This window comes from Bombus pascuorum, chromosome 11 (genome assembly GCF_905332965.1).
Source record: "Bombus pascuorum chromosome 11, iyBomPasc1.1, whole genome shotgun sequence".
In the NCBI taxonomy this organism is placed as follows: Eukaryota; Metazoa; Arthropoda; class Insecta; order Hymenoptera; family Apidae; genus Bombus; species Bombus pascuorum.
The window spans coordinates 6,763,742-6,782,040 of record NC_083498.1 but is presented as its reverse complement, the minus strand read 5'-3'; the positions used below and the strand labels follow the sequence as shown (position 1 = coordinate 6,782,040).

The following is an 18,299-nucleotide window of genomic DNA, read 5'->3' as shown; positions in this document are numbered from 1 at the left end:
GGTAGCACCATTGTCGCGCGCAATTTCTATGCTACACTTTCGATTCTATATTCATTCTAGAACATATTGCATTTGCCTGATGTAGTCTGTAGTAGTCTGCGGACATGGTTAACTGTGGTTTGTAGCATTATGTAGAATACGATTACAAAGGCCGACTTAAAAGCTAATAACGCTTGTTTGTGTCCGTGTGAGGCTTTAACCAGAAAAAATGACTCGCACAGTGTCATCGAATTTTTAGGAATTAATGAAATTGAAAAAACGGAAGAGTCTGTGCGCGCAGTGCGTGAATATGCCCGCCAAGGTCTCAAAGAAGGTCGTGGGCATGATCGTACGAAGCCGAAAATTCATTATTAAGGATGGGGTCATTACGGTACTGAAACACATTCAGTTTAATACCTATTAGATTTTTAAGTTACACCTTTTCCTATATATGTTTTCGATGATTTCGCATCGAAAGTAAGTACGTTTTCGTTTCGGTGCATGACAAACTCTTAACGACGAATTTACTTTGTGTTTATCTTCTACCAAGTAGTGCGATAATAGTGGATTTAATGATTAAAATGTTTCGCAAAGCGCGACTTCGACTCATTCAACTTATTCTCAGAAACAATAGATACGAAAGTTATGTGAGTTTTAGCGTAATTGCATTGTAATTATAATACTGACACATGGCTGAATCTTTATTCATTCTTTATGCATTACATATTAGTAAAATTCATTTTCACATAGAGGATTGTTATAAAATACAATTGACACGTTTTTCATAGATAGTTTTGAATTTTTCTTCAAAGTACAATGAAACTTTGTATGCCTTTATTTCAATCCTGTATCTCTTATGATTTTTGTTTCTTAACTGGTCAGGAAGATGCTAATTGTAATATATGGTAATATCAATAATAATCTTGTTAACAGTTAAATATAATGTATATTAAACTATTTAAACTTCTGTTCATTTCTAGTACTTTATAATTAATGAGGTACTTAGAACCTGCAACCAGCTTCTTTGTTTCATTTGTTAATTTCCCAATGTTTTTCTGGTATGAAATATATAATAGTACTACAATTCTTTCAAGTATACTATATTTTATTTAGAACATTATTCAACATTATTTTATAATTGTGAAATTAATTTTATTTAAATTATACCAATTTCCTATTTCTTTTTATTCCTTTTGATTAATTTCTTTTTATGACTAATTAGAATTAGCTAAAATAGAAGCTTCATTGCTATCTTTTATAATACAAAAAGGATAAATTATATCCTGCAAAGTTTGTAAAAAACTATTATAATATAATGCTTTTTTTTATATTCTATATATTGTTGTTACTGTTTGTGATAAAGTGTTAAGTCAAAAATATATTTCAATATTATAAAATACACAGTACAAAGAAATAAACGATTAAATATTTAATTTCAAAATAAATGTACTTGTACAAACAATATAATAACCTATAAATTCTTTATGCTTTACACTAGAAATATATATCTTAAATGAATATAGGAAAATGTTTTATGTTTTTAATACACTGTAGTTCTTGAAATAATAAATCACTTCAAACTATTAAAATGTAACATATCATTATGATCATGATTTTTCAAGGAAAATATAAAGCGCATCTTTGTGAAAATAAATGTATTTTATCTTGGTTTGCAATATTTCTGCCCTTTATTAGAATTGAATTAAATTGTTAATTTCTTTTTATTAGAGTATTATTATATATGTACAGGTCCTTCGAATAATATCGTACTTGCGCATATTGATCAGCTTCCAGTAATGTGTAGTTGATAAGAACAACTAAGCTTTTCGTACACGAAACGAGTAATGAGAAAAAGACTACGTAAATTTTTTCAAAATTAGACCGTTTTTCGTTTCTAAGTGTATTATTATAAATATACGACGAACGAATTATCGGTTCGTTACTAAATTTTTAGGTTAGATTCAATCTAAAGCTATGACGAAAGAACAGCTACTATGATAAAAAGTGGGGGGTTTGGTGGAGGAGTTGCAATGCAGTGATTCAGGTTTTTCTTCAAAAAGTTTCTAACAATTCTATTGAAAAATATAAGAGTGGACAGTAAAAAGATCAGGAAATTATTAAATAGATATGTGGTTTCAAGGATCTTAAGTGAAGAGGTGTTGACAATAACTTATAGTATCAAGAAATATTAAATACGGGACGAATTACTCCACCTCGATCTGTCAGTCTTTATTACCGATCATACCATTTTTTAATGCACTTCAATATAATACTGTGACTTGTACAAGTTTTACGAAAAGTTGGAATGTCGATAAATATTTTGTGTGACAGTTTCCGATGATACAAAAATCGCATGACATTATACTAAATGATAGTTTTATTATGAAAAACTTCGTCGCACTACTGTCAGATAACAAATCGAATCATGTTTGACGAAAACATTACAGTTTTTCCTAAAAAAGGAGAACAGTTTAAGAAGAAATGTCTAAATGATACTACATAAAAAGAAAGAAATCCTGGAAATTTTAAGAAATTTAATCTGTCAACAATGTAGTGCTTTTTAAACCAGCTGCCCTTAATAGCTACAGACTACAATATGTGATAAGAGAATCCGAATGTTTTGAAAATCCTGTATACAGATAGAAGAGTATATTTTTAAGATGGTCATACACAGATATTTTGTTCAATGTTAATGATTTTAGCACAATATTTTATGTACATTTTGTGTCTTTATATTGCTGAGAAATGTAAAAAGAGAAACAAAGAAGAGTACACTTTGTGTGGATGGGAAAAAATACATAAAATTGACCAAAAATAAAAGCAATGATACTAAAGAATATTTGTAAAATTGTTTAAGTTATAATAGTGAATAGGTCATACTATGTATTTCTAATATAGTTCTTAACTTTTTGTTAATGGCACAAATTATGATAATAAAAGATTAGTATTAATGAAAATAAGAAAGAAGCTTGTTGCAATTAATAACTCAATTATTTTATATGCATATAGTTGAGGATAATACAATCTCTATACAAATCATAGGAACATGCAAAGATTGTATCTTACTAGGAAAAATGATATTTGTGATATAACAAAATATATATATATATATATATATATATATATATACGTAGAATTTAAAACTAAATATATTAGAAAAATATTCACAAGGAAATGCAATAAAAATAGAGCTTTCAATTAGAATTAACACATAAATGTAATTAAGAAAGAACTCAGTAATAATCAATAACTATTCGTGAAGATTAGGTTGAATATTTGGAAATAAAAAATTGATATGATGCTAAGTCAAGGTTATTCATTACAGTATTATATGGATCTGAACAACTGATAAATGAAATATTGATAGAATCATAAGTATGGAAAGAAATATATATAGTAACACTTCTTAGGGGTCATGCCCCCTGGGGCAAAAGGTGGAGCAGAGGGCCTGGGCCCCTCCTGTTCTGAAATTCACAACAGCCAAGAACATGCTATTGCTAAACTCACACCTTCTCTTACATTTGCTCAGCAATGCTACAGACATCTTAAGGTCAGCTGTCACAATTTGCAAAGTGCTTATAGTTCTTGATAAATCCAAAGAAACTTTTGATATTGTACTTTTGTAAAAATGATCTTTTTATTGTTTCATATTTATTGGGTATAGCAAATAGATATCATGGCTGCTTATGAACTGTGTATACATACATTAGTAGTATACACACATTTTGCATACAAAGAATATTTATATATTTTATTATTTTTGTTTTACAGAGTTCCGGTATAGGAGAGGCAAGTGTGTACCATGCTCTGGTTGTAATATTTTTGGAATTTTTTGCATGGGGTTTATTAACCATGCCTGTTATTTCTGTATTAAATATTACATTTCCAAATCATACGTTCCTGATGAATGGCTTGATAATGGGCATTAAAGGAATCTTATCATTTCTTTCTGCACCATTAATTGGTGCCTTATCTGATGTATGGGGTCGAAAATTCTTTCTACTCATCACAGTAGCCTTCACATGTGCACCGATTCCTCTAATGAGCATTAATACATGGTGGTTCTTTGCTATGATCTCCATCAGTGGTGTCTTTGCTTGCACATTTTCAGTGGTGTTTGCATATGTTGCTGATGTTACTGAGGAACATCAAAGATCTCCAGCATATGGTTTAGTAAGTATTTTATTACAAAATTTATTATATAATTTATAGTATTTTACACCGTTTTCTTCATAAATTTATTTTATTAGGTATCTGCAACTTTTGCTGCAAGTATGGTAATAAGCCCAGCATTGGGAGATTATGTCATGAAAGTGTATGGAGAAAATCTTGTAGTTGCATTAGCAACAGCTATTGCAGTGTTGGATGTGTTTTTTATATTAGTGGCTGTACCTGAAAGTTTGCCTGAAAAAGCTCGTCCACCAGCACCTATTTCTTGGGAGCAGGCAGACCCCTTTGCTTATCTTGGAAAGGTAATTTGAAATATCATATATAAAAGTGGAATCGATCCAAATTACTAAATTTATATTTAAAAATAGATATTTTCACTATTTTAGAAGTTTTTGTATTCTATTTTACATAGGATATTTAAATTAATTAAAGATACTTATCTTTATTTGACATAATAATAATTAAAATTAAAATATTAATATAATTTTGATATTTTAGGTTGGCAAAGATCACACTATTTTAATGTTGTGTATTACTGTGTTCCTGAGCTATCTTCCTGAAGCAGGACAGTATAGTTGTATATTTGTCTACTTGACTAAGGTTATGGGATTTACTGCTTTAATGGTAGCATTTTTTATTGCTGTGGTTGGAATTTTAAGCGTTGGCGCTCAAACTCTCTTGGGCGTTTTGATAAAGACACTTGGCAGTAAACATACTATAATGTTAGGCCTTCTATTTGAGATGTTACAACTCATGTGGTTTGGCTTCGGTTCACAAACATGGTAATTGTTTCTTGTTCATGCTTACAAACTTTTAATTTCTGAAGTAAAATTTCAGTAAGACATTACTTATATTCTATTACAACTTGGTTTTAATAAAAATAGAATTTTATGAATTCTGTTAGATATTTCTGTAATTTTAAGGATGATGTGGGCAGCTGGAGTGCTTGCTGCTGTGTCAAGTATTACATATCCTGCAATCTCTGCGTTTATATCCATGCATTCTGATGCAGATAAACAAGGTTTGGTACAAGGCATGGTAACTGGAATGCGTGGATTATGTAATGGTCTAGGGCCAGCAATGTTTGGAGTAATCTTTTATCTTTTTCGCGTTGATCTCAACGACAATTCTCCTTCCCTTCCTGCAAGGCCATCTCCATTAGATGAAAATAACAAAACAGGAACTGCCACGCAACATCTTGATATTATGCCACAAATAGTAACCCAGGTAGATTTGATTAAAAGTTAAGATATAATTATAGTTAAATTGATATAAGTACTGCAACAAAATCTATATTTTTAGCTTGTACCAGGACCACCATTTGTGTTTGGTGCATTACTTGTGATATGTGCATTACTAGTAGCTGCATTTATACCTGAATCAAACACAATGTCAACTGGTCCATTACATCATCCATCCACCTCCCGGAGGCTCTCCGGTAAATACGCATATCAGAAATGTACGTTAAAGGTTGTCAGTTATGTTAAAATTCAGATGTATTTTTGGTGGTGGATATTATTGTAAGTCAATTTGGATAACAATAGTAGCTGAACGATGGTACAGTAAAATATGAAGATTGTATATCAATTTTATAAAAAGGGATATCATAGTAATCTTCGGATAAGTAATCGGGAAATGGATTTGTTCGTAGTTAATTTATTAAAATTGGATTTTCTCTTTAATAGATTTCGTTCTTTACTAGCTGTTTCTAACCAATAAGATTTAAATCTTTCATTAACATCACGCTTAACGTATAAGCAATGTGATCGCTTATCCGGAAATTATTATCTTAGCTATTAATATAATTAAAATACATCTATATTTTATATAACATATATGTAACTCATAAAAAATGTCTTGTATGTTATACACACATGTGTGCGCACGCTTATATATATATGGTTATATTAAGTTTTGTTATGATTTAAGGTTTATCCTTGGATGTACATTATGAGGGAGACAAATTGGGAAGCGGGAAAGGAAAAATAGGACCGCTGTCACCTCTAGTCGACAATTGCAACTCTGCTGCTCTATAGCTATTGTAAAAACTAAGACGAGCTACAAGAAAGAAGAGGGACACGTACCTTTGTGATAAAACTCTATCTTTAGAGAAACGGTTACTATCAAGTGCACCTACTACACAAGGACTTTAAAAAAGCTGTCTATATTGTATTATATTATATCTTTAAGTCAATAACTGAGGTTATCTTAGGATTATCAATCCACTTAATGTTTAGGTTACGAAAAATTTTACAAGCAGTGCTGTTTTAATGACATTTAGGTTGAGCTAAACATTAAGTTCGATCGTTTTAGGTATATTTTGTTATATAAAAAGTTAAAATTTTACATTTAAAAAGAAAAGGAGATTGTAATATTGTCTTGTACCATGTACCGGACACCTCATTCATTCATTCATTTTGATTCATTTATCAGTGACTCCTGGTTTGTGTAGCTTGCCATTGCATAAAATGGTAAAACGAATGAAAGTTGTAACCAGTATTTTTACTAGACTTATAACGTAAAAACTCTATAACTTTTTATGTAAAAACTTTTTTTATGATGCATGTTATTCATCGCTTATTAGGATCACATAAGGGGCAACAATTTTGTATAATTTAGGCAAGAGCACCTGTTACTTTGATCACCAGCATTATAAATTTTCAGTTTAGGATATTTTCTGACATTTTTGTGAATCGTCTTTGGAAAACAAAATCTTATTTATTTGCGGATGTACTTTGTCTCATTTTTCATGCATTCCTTTGTTTTAAGCATACCTTTGAATTAACGAAGAAAGAAGAGTGCAATAGTTGCGAAAAAATGGAAAGACGTTGTAAATGAAACTTTACGTAGTTGAAATAGAGAATAAGTTTCCAATCGCATATAATACCTAATAAGAGTTAGCTGATGTTTGTAAAGTACATTAACTATCTTTTTTGCATAAATATTTATTTTAATAATTAGACATCAACAGAATGAATTCAATGGCCTTAATCAGAAAGAAAAAAAGAAACAATTTATATGAAATTATACTTTGCCATTTGAAGGCAATGGTAGATTTTGATCAAGAACGTTATGAACATTATTAGTCGAATGCTGACGGCGTTACTCAAACGTTAAAATGTGCATGTTATAAATTGGAGTCATTGATGTTAACAAAATACAATAGTGTAGTGTATTTGTGCATTTTACTTGTACTTTGAAAGAATTAATGTCTGCGGAATTATATGTGCATTGCCATAGCCCACATAACTCTCTGAATTTGAAATCAATATTATTTAGAATAAATTTCCATGTTGCGTTAAAATTTACATAATACTATGTTTGTTTTATAACAAATGTAAGACTACTTCGACATATTCGAAATGAAATTAGCTTTATTGTTCATAATTTTGTTCAGTATACATGAAATTATAACTGTCATTTGTTAAGAGATAATTCACGATAAAAGAGGATGCTCAAATCCCATCGAAAACCAAAGAACGACTTAGTAGCAGACATCCTATTCAAGAGTTGTAATATTAGAAAACAGTAGGAACTCATGAAATTATGGTGCAATGCGCGAGCAAAAAATAAAATTTTGTATGATCTCACTTTTCTCCAAGAATGCAATTTTTTAAATCAGAAAATATGTAAATAAATCATCATATATGATTTCTTTCGTAAAAATTCGAAAGAGAGGCTAATCAATTCATATGAAATCTTAACCCCATCAGTACTATTCTGTTGTTTTTGGTATTACAATTACTTTGGTATTGAGGAAGTGCTATACATATCTTTTTATATCTCTTTGTTAAGGTAAGTCGTGGAATAAAATTCCACTACAAATGCACAACATAAATATATATGACAAGATTATTATATCTGATGATAAAAAAATGTGTAAAACAAATCTTGAGAATATATGATAACTTATTTGTGTTAAATTTCTTGGAGAATATAAGTATAACATGCAATAATTTTATATTTCTGCTTGATTTAAAAGTTATTTATTAAAGTTTGCTCTTACACACAGAAGTACATCAACACTGTTGTAATGTAACATTGCAAAACAAACAAAAGAGTCACAGTATAAAAAACAAAGTCCAGTTTAAGACTTAACACCTCAATAAAGTAAGTAATTGTATATGTACAATGTATGATGGATGCATTAATAAAATAATTATTTTTAAAATATAAGGAAACATGTTCTATAGCATACAAATATTTATATTTTAAAAAATTAATGGTTAAAGTTAAAAGTTACTTTATACTTTATAATTTATAATATAATTGTTTTGATACAATTTTGTTCATAAGAGGAAGGTTTTAATTTCTTAAATAGTTTATGAAATAGTTGTCAGTGTTGAACCACTCTGTTGCCAAGATTCAATTGCTTTGTTAACAATTACTTCAGATGTTTCTTCTGTTATCTAGAATAAAAATATCTGCTTATAAACAATTGTTATAATTCATACTCGTATAAATAAACATATTTCCATACATTGGCAATAGTATCCAAAATACCATCTATATTTTCACATCTCAATAAAAGTCTTCTTAAAGTTGTTAAGGTGACTACAGTGACAAAGATTAAAGTTCTATATGCACCTACAGCTATTTTATCCCATATTCTGTAATAAGTAGATCATTTTTTACAATTATATATTTCTTATCTTTTATTTAAAGTATATTAAATATATATACTTTGCTATAGAACCATTAGATATTGTTCCTGCAAAGCATGAAGAAAACCAAATGTCATATGGAATATTGTAAAGTGCTTCTATTTTAATAAGATGCTTGTACAATTCTGGATCTTCTCTCTCTAACAAGGTATGAGTGCATTCTTGTAATCTACTGATTTCTTTATGAAATTTTTGTACTTGATCTAAAAGTCCACATAATATCCAATATGTGTCTACTAACTTTTCCTCATATGAATCTATGTCAACAATGTGCCATAATGTTTCAGCCAATCTGTTCATAGCTCTAAAGAAAATATAATTATCAATGAGACAATAATTTAATAGATTATAATTAATAGCTACATTTAACAAAATATGAGACCAATGTTGATACCTGTGTAAGGGAACTTCTAATTGAGTATTCATGTCAAGTTTTGCTCTTCTAGTGCGCAATAACCACATAGTAAGGAGCATTAAATGAGGTTTTGTATAATCATCCAAAATCTTTGTAACCTTTAAAGCTTTTTGTAGATCTTGAAATTCTGCTTTTCTCTGACTTATTATAAATTTATGACTATCTATATAAATTGGTATCACATCCAATAACACTTTCCAAAGAAAGTTTCTATATTTAGTAGGAACTGTAAATCGCAAGCAGAATTGTTTCAGTTTTGCTTTATCCAAAGGACGTTCTTTAAGTAATATTTCTAAAGACCTTTTCTCTTCGACACTACGAAATCCCACCTATATTTTGATGATATGCTTAATTAATCACATTCATAATTAGTGTTCTATTATTTATAACCTAAGCGATAAGAAATGTTACTAATACAAATATTTCACGTAGAAATGCATACTTTTTCATAATAAGACGAGCGAAAATTTCGTTCATCAGCCATTTTCTAATTAATAAATTTCAGAATTGATATACTATTATTTGATACTTAGGAAACACAAAGGTTTTATAAATTATTTTCACACATCTTCCTTGAATTTAAATGTTAATATTGATTTACAAATTTATTTCTTACTACTCAAACGAGATACATCTATAATTCTGGCCATTAAAACCTCATCTGTAATTATAGATATCAATTTTTTGAAATATCATATTTTTCTGTTTATTAAATTTATTCTTTGTTCAACAAGTCAACCAGTGTTCTAACAAATTAGAAGTAAATAAATTCACGTGATCAAAATCTAGGGGAAACAGAATCGAATTCACAAATTTAAGATAACATAAAAGGTTACTTTTTGAAATATTAGCTTTTTAAGTAGAAAACTATAAAATATATCAAACTTTTTTAATGTAAATTTATCCTTAAAGATCATAATTTATTAGTAACTACCAGCTAATAATAGTATATTTTATATTAAATTACATTAAATCGTATATAACACCCAAACTATTTACAAGCTATGTTTATTACTTCATTGGTACATTACATGCATGAAATAAATTCGTTTTAATTTTATAACAATATGGACAAAGATAAAGACATTATTGTATGCGTGCCAGGTAATTATATGTCCAACATGAGTGAGAAAATTATATGGTTAAAGAATAAAAATGGAATATTTTTCTATAGGACAGAGGTTATGTGTCTCTGACAAATTTAATATTGCTGGACCAGGAACTTATGAGCAACAAGGCTATATCTATTCGAAATTAGTTGGTGTAGTAAAATTAATACAACAAGAAAATGTGAGTAAGGAATTAAAATGATTTAAATAGCAATACAGATTAGACATTGTTGGATATTAGTCAAACTGTGTTTCATTATGAAATATCTTTATTGTAATTGTTAATTATTAATTACATTAAATATTATTCAACATTGAGATTTATTATATAAATTTCATATATTATATATTAAATAATTATTCTTAATAATAGTAATAGTAATAATAATAATAATAATAATGATGATGATATATTAAATTTTAGACTCGTACCATAGAAGTCCATGGAATAACAGAACAAAGCATTGTTCCTGCACCTGGTGATATTGTAACAGCTATGGTTACTATTGTTAATCAAAGATTTTGTAAATGTAGTATAAAATGTATAGGTGACATTGTATTGACAAGACCTTATAGAGGAATTTTAAGGAAAGAAGATGTTCGTGCAATAGATAAAGATAATATTCAAATGTATAAGTGCTTTAGACCTGGAGATATTATTCTTGCAAGAGTTGTATCCTTGAGCTTGTTTGCAAAAAAAATATGTTATTGGTGATAAAATTTTGAATAATTTCCTATGCATTAATTAGATGCCAATGACAGAAGCACATACTTATCAACTAAGTACAGCAGAAAATGAATTAGGTGTAGTGATAGCACATAGTGAGGAAGGTAAGTAAACAAAGGTAAAATTATTTTCTGTTCTTAATAATCTTTGTGTTACAGGTGTAGCTATGATACCCATTAATTGGACACAAATGCAATGTCCTAAAACATTGCGAAAAGAATTTAGGAAAGTAGCAAAAGTTGTGCCAGAACATGTTGTTGCAGAGCAATAATTTAATATCAATTTAACATTAATCATTTTTCCTTTTATTATATTTGTTTATTAAAAAAGATACAAAAGAAATAAAATAAAGCATCATTTTATATACACAAGTGTCATTTATATATTCTTAATATTTAATTTATTCGAAATATTTATTTATAAATAAGTAGTTATATAATAGAGATTAAGTTGATTAGTAGTGGCTTACCGAGTGAATGACCATGACAAAGAATGTTTTGTATTGTGTAAAATAAAAATTACAACATCAATTCCGTTTTGAGGGAAAAATTGTAAATTATTTTCATATAAAATAATAACAAATTTTTTGAAATTTTACTATACTTGATTATAATTATATTATTTTATATTTGTAATTTTAATTATAATCTTATTATAATACTTATTTTATTATAAAACTTTTAATTCTTGCTTAAATTAACTATTATTTTTATATTATATTAATTCTATTTTATATTATATTAAATAGAAAACATAATTAAGTTTAATTATATGTTATAAATATCATCTAATTTTATGTAATTAAATTGTAATGAGTCTGATTCGCTGAAACCGTATTTCCTATAAACAATACATAATGTAGAACCAATGAGAATTCACTGATTCAAACACGCTCAATTTGCCGCCGGGCGATACTTCCTCTCCCCGCAACGAAATTGAGCGGTCGAACTGAGGCGCGGGGAGCCATTTACTTGTTGAAAATCGGAATGTCAAAACTTATTAATCTGTGTGAGGTGTGTAATCTGTTATAACGGCGTTATATTTCCATATTCCAATTCCAATTTTGTAGCCTTTATTCACTACTATTAGGTTTGTTTCATTAACACAAGCTTATCTATTAATCTATTGGATATTATTATAACAAAATTAATTAACTTAAATACTACTTTGCTTTTGCGTTTCCTTTGATCATGTATTTGATCATTACAGTTACTGATAGCTTATATTATGTGCTTTTTTTTGGGACAGATTTTAAAATATATTATCGTTCAATTTCAATATATGTAATTGATTCTGATTTTATATATTTGTTTGAAATCGTCGATTTTCTTGTGTGCAGATATTGGTTAATGGCGGGAAAGATTCCTATTCTGTAAGAATTCAAAAAGTGACGCCATAATGATTGACAGTCGATTTGGTGGTTTCTGATAGAAATTTGGTAATGTTTCATTCATTTTGATAAAAGCAGTCTTATACATACGTTTATATTGTTATTTTATTGGATTATTGGTAAAATATTGGGTAATATTATATACATATTTGATATATACGATAATATACGATAATACGATAATACAATAAAAAATTTTGTTCTTCTTTAAGAATGCTAAGACCAAATTAGAAAAGACTAGAGATATTATTTTGTTAGTTTGAATAATATATCATTCTTATTTCACATAAATTGATCGAATTATTTCTTTCTTTTAATATATATTCTAAATTAGCGCTCTAAGTAGTTAAACAACTTAGATTTTTTAAATAAATTTTGTATTTTAAACCAAATACATCAAATTTTGTTAGATTTAGCATTAAATCAATTATATCGGATTTATAGTATTTTCTAATATTTGATAATTGAATGTTATTTTGAGATATTTTACAATATTCATATATAATATTTTATATTTATTGATATTAATTTTAGATACATATTCCAATCTGGTAATATTGGCTATGATATTTCGAAAAACAAGAATAATAAACATTTATGTTCATAGCTTTATAAGAATACCAGTACATTTGTAAACAAACGCTCAAAAGGGAGGAGAAGGAAAGTTTACTTTTTTTCTGCTCCATCCCCAACTAACAACTTTATTTTCAGAGAATATTTGTGGTCGGGTGCAATGCGATCAGTAAAGTCAGTATTTGTTCTGTAATAATAGTAGTGATATTTTTCAGAGCGCAGTAGCTCTTAAATAATTGTAAATTTAACTAGAATTTAATGCGAAATTAGACTCAGTGTTTGTTCGTCGATTTTTAACAAAACGCACGTTTTAGTAATTTTTTACTTTTATTTTTACTTTTTTATTTTTTATACATTTTTTATTTTTATTTATTTTTAAATTTTTATTTATTTTTTATTTTTATTTATTTTTAATTTTTATTTATTTTTTATTTTTAATATATCTTGCTATTTTTAAATATTCGTTTTCAGTATTAGAGTTGGAGGTTTCGTAAGAGTATGTAATTTCTCCAGGATATCAACAATGTAAATATCTATGTATATTTTAATTTATTTTATTCTCTGCGTTTTGCTTGAATTGCTACTAATTAAAAGGGACATAATTTAAGAAGTTTAGAAATTTCTTTTTCTGTTAAAATTGAGTTGTAAAATAGAAATGTTTCTAACATGCTCAAAAAATGATTAGATTTCCAATCTCTATATTTGAAACTTCTACATTAGACTTTCGATTCTTATAATTATTAGAGATTAGTTCTATCGAAGTTCCAAGTTTAGTAAAATTCCATCTCTTACTATCTCAAATTTTTAAAATAAACTTTGTACTTTTAAGAATATATTATAATATTTCTTGTTTCTTTAGATTCTTTCACTGTTCCTACTTTTTCCTACTTTTTGGTGAGAATCTAGTACAGCTAAAGCTAAAATTGTAAGTATTTTTGCACATTATATTTCAACTAATTCTATTAGAATATTACATTTCAGAATATTACATTTTATTAACAAATTAGGATATATCATATTTTGTTACAGATTTTTCACAGTCCCCTCTTTCTCCTATTTCCTGAAAAGGATGCTGTGATGCTACAAAAGACAAGAATGTAAGTATCTTTGCACATTGTATTTCAATTAATTCTATAGTATTAAAAACAAATTCTAATATTTTACGTTTTATTGCAGATTTTTTACAGTCTAGACTTCAATCATGGCCTTCAAAATGACTTTTACTGAACTACTGTAGTAATGTTCCGTACATCTAATTGTGAGTTGTATGACTCCTCTTTAATGACAGCTCTCGCGATGACTTTCCTTGGGCTACTGCAGCATCGATGACCACGTTCCTCGCATTTATTGTGAGTCGCATGCGTTTTTGTACCTCCGGTCACTCAATCATGTCGTAGGGCGAAAGGTCCAAATCGACACGGGTGACTGGTTGTATTATGTAGAATTTTTGCGAGCATAGTGATCGCGGATATTTATTATACCCGTGAGTAGTAACATTATCTTTGTGTTTTTATTCATCTATTAGCTAGGATAGGTTTTCTTGCATATCGCGTTATATATATTAATAACATGACGTTGATGATTAATTTTATATTGATATTATTAATACAACATTCTATAATATATAATATTAATATAATATTATATGATATGAATGATACGTTTGAATATGCATGGTTGAATATATATTCGACACATAATTGCTTTTAAAATCAGAATATAATTAAAATAGATATTTACAAATATATACACTAAATAAGATATAAATTTTCTAATACATGATAAGTATTGAAATGATTGCAATAAAAAATGCACTTATTCCACAATGATGATAGCAATATATATGAATAATTTACAATTTCATTTTCATTTCATCATCAATTTCATTTTATACTAATATTTTAAACATTTTAATTATTTGATATTCATATTATAAATTCGAGTATAATTTTAACCATAAAAGTATTAAAGTGTTAAATTATTCCCGTATGAAAATGTATGAAATTTTATGTGCAAGAAAAAATTTCGCGACAGGCAGATTTCAGAATCAAAGCAATAAATTGTGAACGCAGTATGTATAGTTTCGAAAATATGCTTTGATGAAGGAGTCGCTTGAGGATTAATTTACTTATAGTCTATCATTGTTCATCGAATTTGATATTACTTGCATTGATTCCTGTTCTTTATTTTTAAATAAATATATTCATTATTTACTCATCTAGATTCAATATTTCAGTACTTCATTAAATCATAGTAAAATATAAAGTAAAGTCATTGAAATTTGAAATGAAATGAGGAAACACAAATTAATATTAGCCCGTTATGAAATACATATAAAATTAGATATGCTAATAATGCTTTTAGTTCAGGATTTTCAGGTCTAACCCCTTCCATGTTCATTGTCAGGACCTCACTCACGTGCTCAGATGTTACTTGGGTGGGAGAAAGGCAATGGATATGATGATCATAGCTTATAAGCTTAACAATTTCTCAACGACTGGCGTTGCGTTGGTGTATCGTGCACGACGTATTTTCCACATTGTATGTGTGAGTTAGGTTATGGAATTGCGTCGTTTCAACCGTTACTCTATTCACTGTAATTCCAAGTATCCGAAAGATTTACAGATATAAGTATAGATGATAATATTACCAATCTCACAATAATATTAAAATTATAATAACGGTATTAAATTTCGTACCAATTTTTTTAAAGAGATACATCTACTCTCTCAATCATAAATTTATTTTTAATTAAAATCGAGATATATACGTATTATTATCGCGTTTTACGCAATGGTCGCTAGCCATCGCCAGTCGATTTCAGGAAAATGGTACGTAAATTAGAGTGTGAAAGTTGTGTCAAACTCGGGTGTCGGAGGCGTCCCGGGACGTCTCTCTAGTGTAGGCCTTTGCGCCCGGGTTATGTGTGAGAACCGTGGAGTGAATGTGTTGGTGTGTTTGTTTTGCCATTTTTAAAATTTTAAATATAGGTTTCCGGGTAGGATAGGTAGCATATTTTCTGGTATGAGTGTTAACTATAAGTAGGTAGGGCCGGGCAGGTTGGCACAGTCTCTCGTCGGGTAGGCGCGTTTTCGCGTGTCCAACCTGTTTCAGGATACTTGATTTGAAAAATTAACGGTGAAGCTGGCATCACGAATGGAGCATACCATTTGTCTTGAGCCTTGCCTATTGATTTTTCGAATATCGCGGACGTGGTCGCGAGTACGGAGTAGGTTCCGAAACGAACGTTTATTGCTCGAGCACACACATGCGAACGAACAGCGGTCGCTATGATTTTTGGTCGTCCATGTGCACTGGGAATAGTATCCGCGATTTATCTTTTTATTTTACTTTTATACGTTATTGTTCATTTTGCGATTAGAAAGACTCGAGCCTAGATTTAAGTTTCAGCGAGCATTGCGCCCGAAGAAAGAAGAGGCTATGAGCCGAAGAGGCCCGGCAAACTGCCGTTCAAGAGGGCAACTATCAATGGCTCTTCATCCTCTGGGTCATCCAGAGCATGGAAAGTTATTCTCGTTACTACTTTGTCACTATGCTTGCTTTTAGTATTTGTAGTAGTAGTAGTTCTTTTTTTTTTGACTGATGTATATATCGGTCCATCATCACATTGAGCAAATCGTGGTTTTTTTATATTAGTGTCGCGAGAGATTAATTACAGTTTGAATTAGAGTTACGAAATAATATCACGGCTTCCTATTAGTATTACGACAGACTGATTATGGTTCGAATTAGAGTTGCGAAAAAATTATAATCCTGTTTCCTTTAGTGTTGCGAATTATGACACCGCGATAGTCCTTAGCAATTTTTATCATGAATTGTCAGAATTTCTTAGAGAGTAGTATGTACATATTAAAGTTTTTCTTGTTTCCTTTAAAGTTTCTTCCTTTATTCAAAGTTGTATGTAGAAATATTAACGTTTCATTAATTTTATAGTATTGCAGTTAGTAGCAACATAATATTTGAAATATCTTTTTCTTCATATATGTATACATATTAATTTAATTTTTTTTTTAATAATTAGTGTTGCGATTGTCTATCGCGATTGCTTTAATTGCTTTTCTAAGTAGAGTTGCGTTGATGAATGATCGCGTTTTTTGGAGTAGTGTTGCGTCTATATCATGCTCAATATTTTTCCACTGGACTGTGGAAGCACGTTCCTGTTCTTGGAGGGTAGCCTTTCATGTGGCTGCACTGGATTCGGTTTCGTTATTAGAGTTGCGAGTATTTAAATATGAGTGCACAGATTAGCTTTTATAACGAAAATATCCTACTTTTGTTTTCGAGAGTTTTCCAACTTCTTTTTTGCATTTTTTATTTTCAATAATTAATTAATTAGCATTGAAAGTATTGTATAAAGCACTCTCCGTGATTTATATTAACAATTTTCTATTTTATATTTGAACGTAGAAAATTAGTGTTGCGAAAAAGAAAAGAATACTCATCCACTACGGTTTTTGTTCTTCGGGCTTGTATCGAGTGGATGACCCTTCTGGCTATTGTTTTCACTTCTCTTTCAGTACACCTTAATTCAAGACTATTGTTTCGAAAATACTGTTGATTAACATATTTATCTGATACTCATGGACATATTTAATTTTACATAATTATACAAATTTTATGTAACATTAAAATTTGTATAATTTTTAAATTTTATTCAATGATGCTATGTACATTGCATGTAGTATGTAAAGAGAAGTGAAGAAATATGTAATAACAAAATATTTGAATTATACACCTTGAGGATCTTTCTGTAAATCAAAAAACTAATTTGAATTTGAGTTCTTAGTTTCAGAAATCTCTGTACGACCAATAGAGGCGGATATGGACTACCTCAAGCTACATTTAAGGTATACAAGATTTTAAAATATAGATGATTCATATCATACATACATATAATATACGATTTCCCTTTTTCTTTATTATATTTAGGTGCTTATGTAAGTCAGACATATACAAATCTGTAGATTTCTGGTTAACACATTAAATTAGACTTATAATCAACTAGGACATATCTTAAATTGAATTAAACCCGTGATTAGATAGAAGGTTTATAAATAAAATAAGATTTATATGGTTAGATAGTTTATATTTAATTAGATCTATGCGTAGACTATATAAATTACAATCTGATCACATAACTACTTACTACTAGGGAAACATTGGTTTGATATTGTTAGAAAGCAGTGCCTTTTAGTAATATTAATCTGTGCTTATGTAAGTACTTACTTATGTTATGAATTAATGCGTGAAT

The 18,299-nt window shown here is 28.8% G+C and overlaps 3 protein-coding genes across 7 annotated transcripts; 2 read left to right on the top strand and 1 right to left on the bottom strand.

The window, feature by feature from the left end:
- The first annotated feature begins 57 nt into the window (after window positions 1-57).
- LOC132911762 (hippocampus abundant transcript 1 protein) lies at window positions 58-6,878 on the top strand. Of its 5 annotated transcripts, none has more exons than XM_060968676.1 (8): window positions 58-370; window positions 3,305-3,529; window positions 3,751-4,152; window positions 4,230-4,451; window positions 4,648-4,931; window positions 5,073-5,376; window positions 5,452-5,706; window positions 6,079-6,185. In XM_060968676.1, exons 2-7 carry the CDS (start codon window positions 3,395-3,397, stop codon window positions 5,671-5,673), a joined length of 1,569 nt encoding a protein of 522 aa, XP_060824659.1. In that variant the 5' UTR covers window positions 58-370; window positions 3,305-3,394; the 3' UTR covers window positions 5,674-5,706; window positions 6,079-6,185. The 5 variants fall into 5 exon arrangements, with proteins under 5 accessions (XP_060824659.1, XP_060824656.1, XP_060824658.1 ...); XM_060968673.1 differs by having other exon boundaries at window positions 60-370; window positions 3,390-3,529; window positions 5,452-5,608; window positions 6,079-6,878; XM_060968675.1 differs by having other exon boundaries at window positions 60-370; window positions 5,452-5,587; window positions 6,079-6,878.
- A 1,241-nt stretch (window positions 6,879-8,119) lies between these two features.
- Window positions 8,120-10,027, bottom strand: LOC132911769 (TBC1 domain family member 7). Its single transcript, XM_060968688.1, has 5 exons — window positions 9,671-10,027; window positions 9,208-9,557; window positions 8,833-9,117; window positions 8,630-8,759; window positions 8,120-8,558 (listed from the first exon to the last, which is right to left on the bottom strand). The coding sequence occupies exons 1-5, from the start codon at window positions 9,710-9,712 to the stop codon at window positions 8,472-8,474; spliced, it is 894 nt and encodes a 297-aa protein (XP_060824671.1). The 5' UTR covers window positions 9,713-10,027; the 3' UTR covers window positions 8,120-8,471.
- Window positions 10,028-10,133: 106 nt separating this feature from the next.
- LOC132911773 (exosome complex component CSL4) lies at window positions 10,134-11,435 on the top strand. The gene is made up of 5 exons (XM_060968693.1): window positions 10,134-10,332; window positions 10,403-10,518; window positions 10,762-11,010; window positions 11,087-11,168; window positions 11,223-11,435. Exons 1-5 carry the CDS (start codon window positions 10,296-10,298, stop codon window positions 11,333-11,335), a joined length of 597 nt encoding a protein of 198 aa, XP_060824676.1. The 5' UTR covers window positions 10,134-10,295; the 3' UTR covers window positions 11,336-11,435.
- Window positions 11,436-18,299: the final 6,864 nt, after the last annotated feature.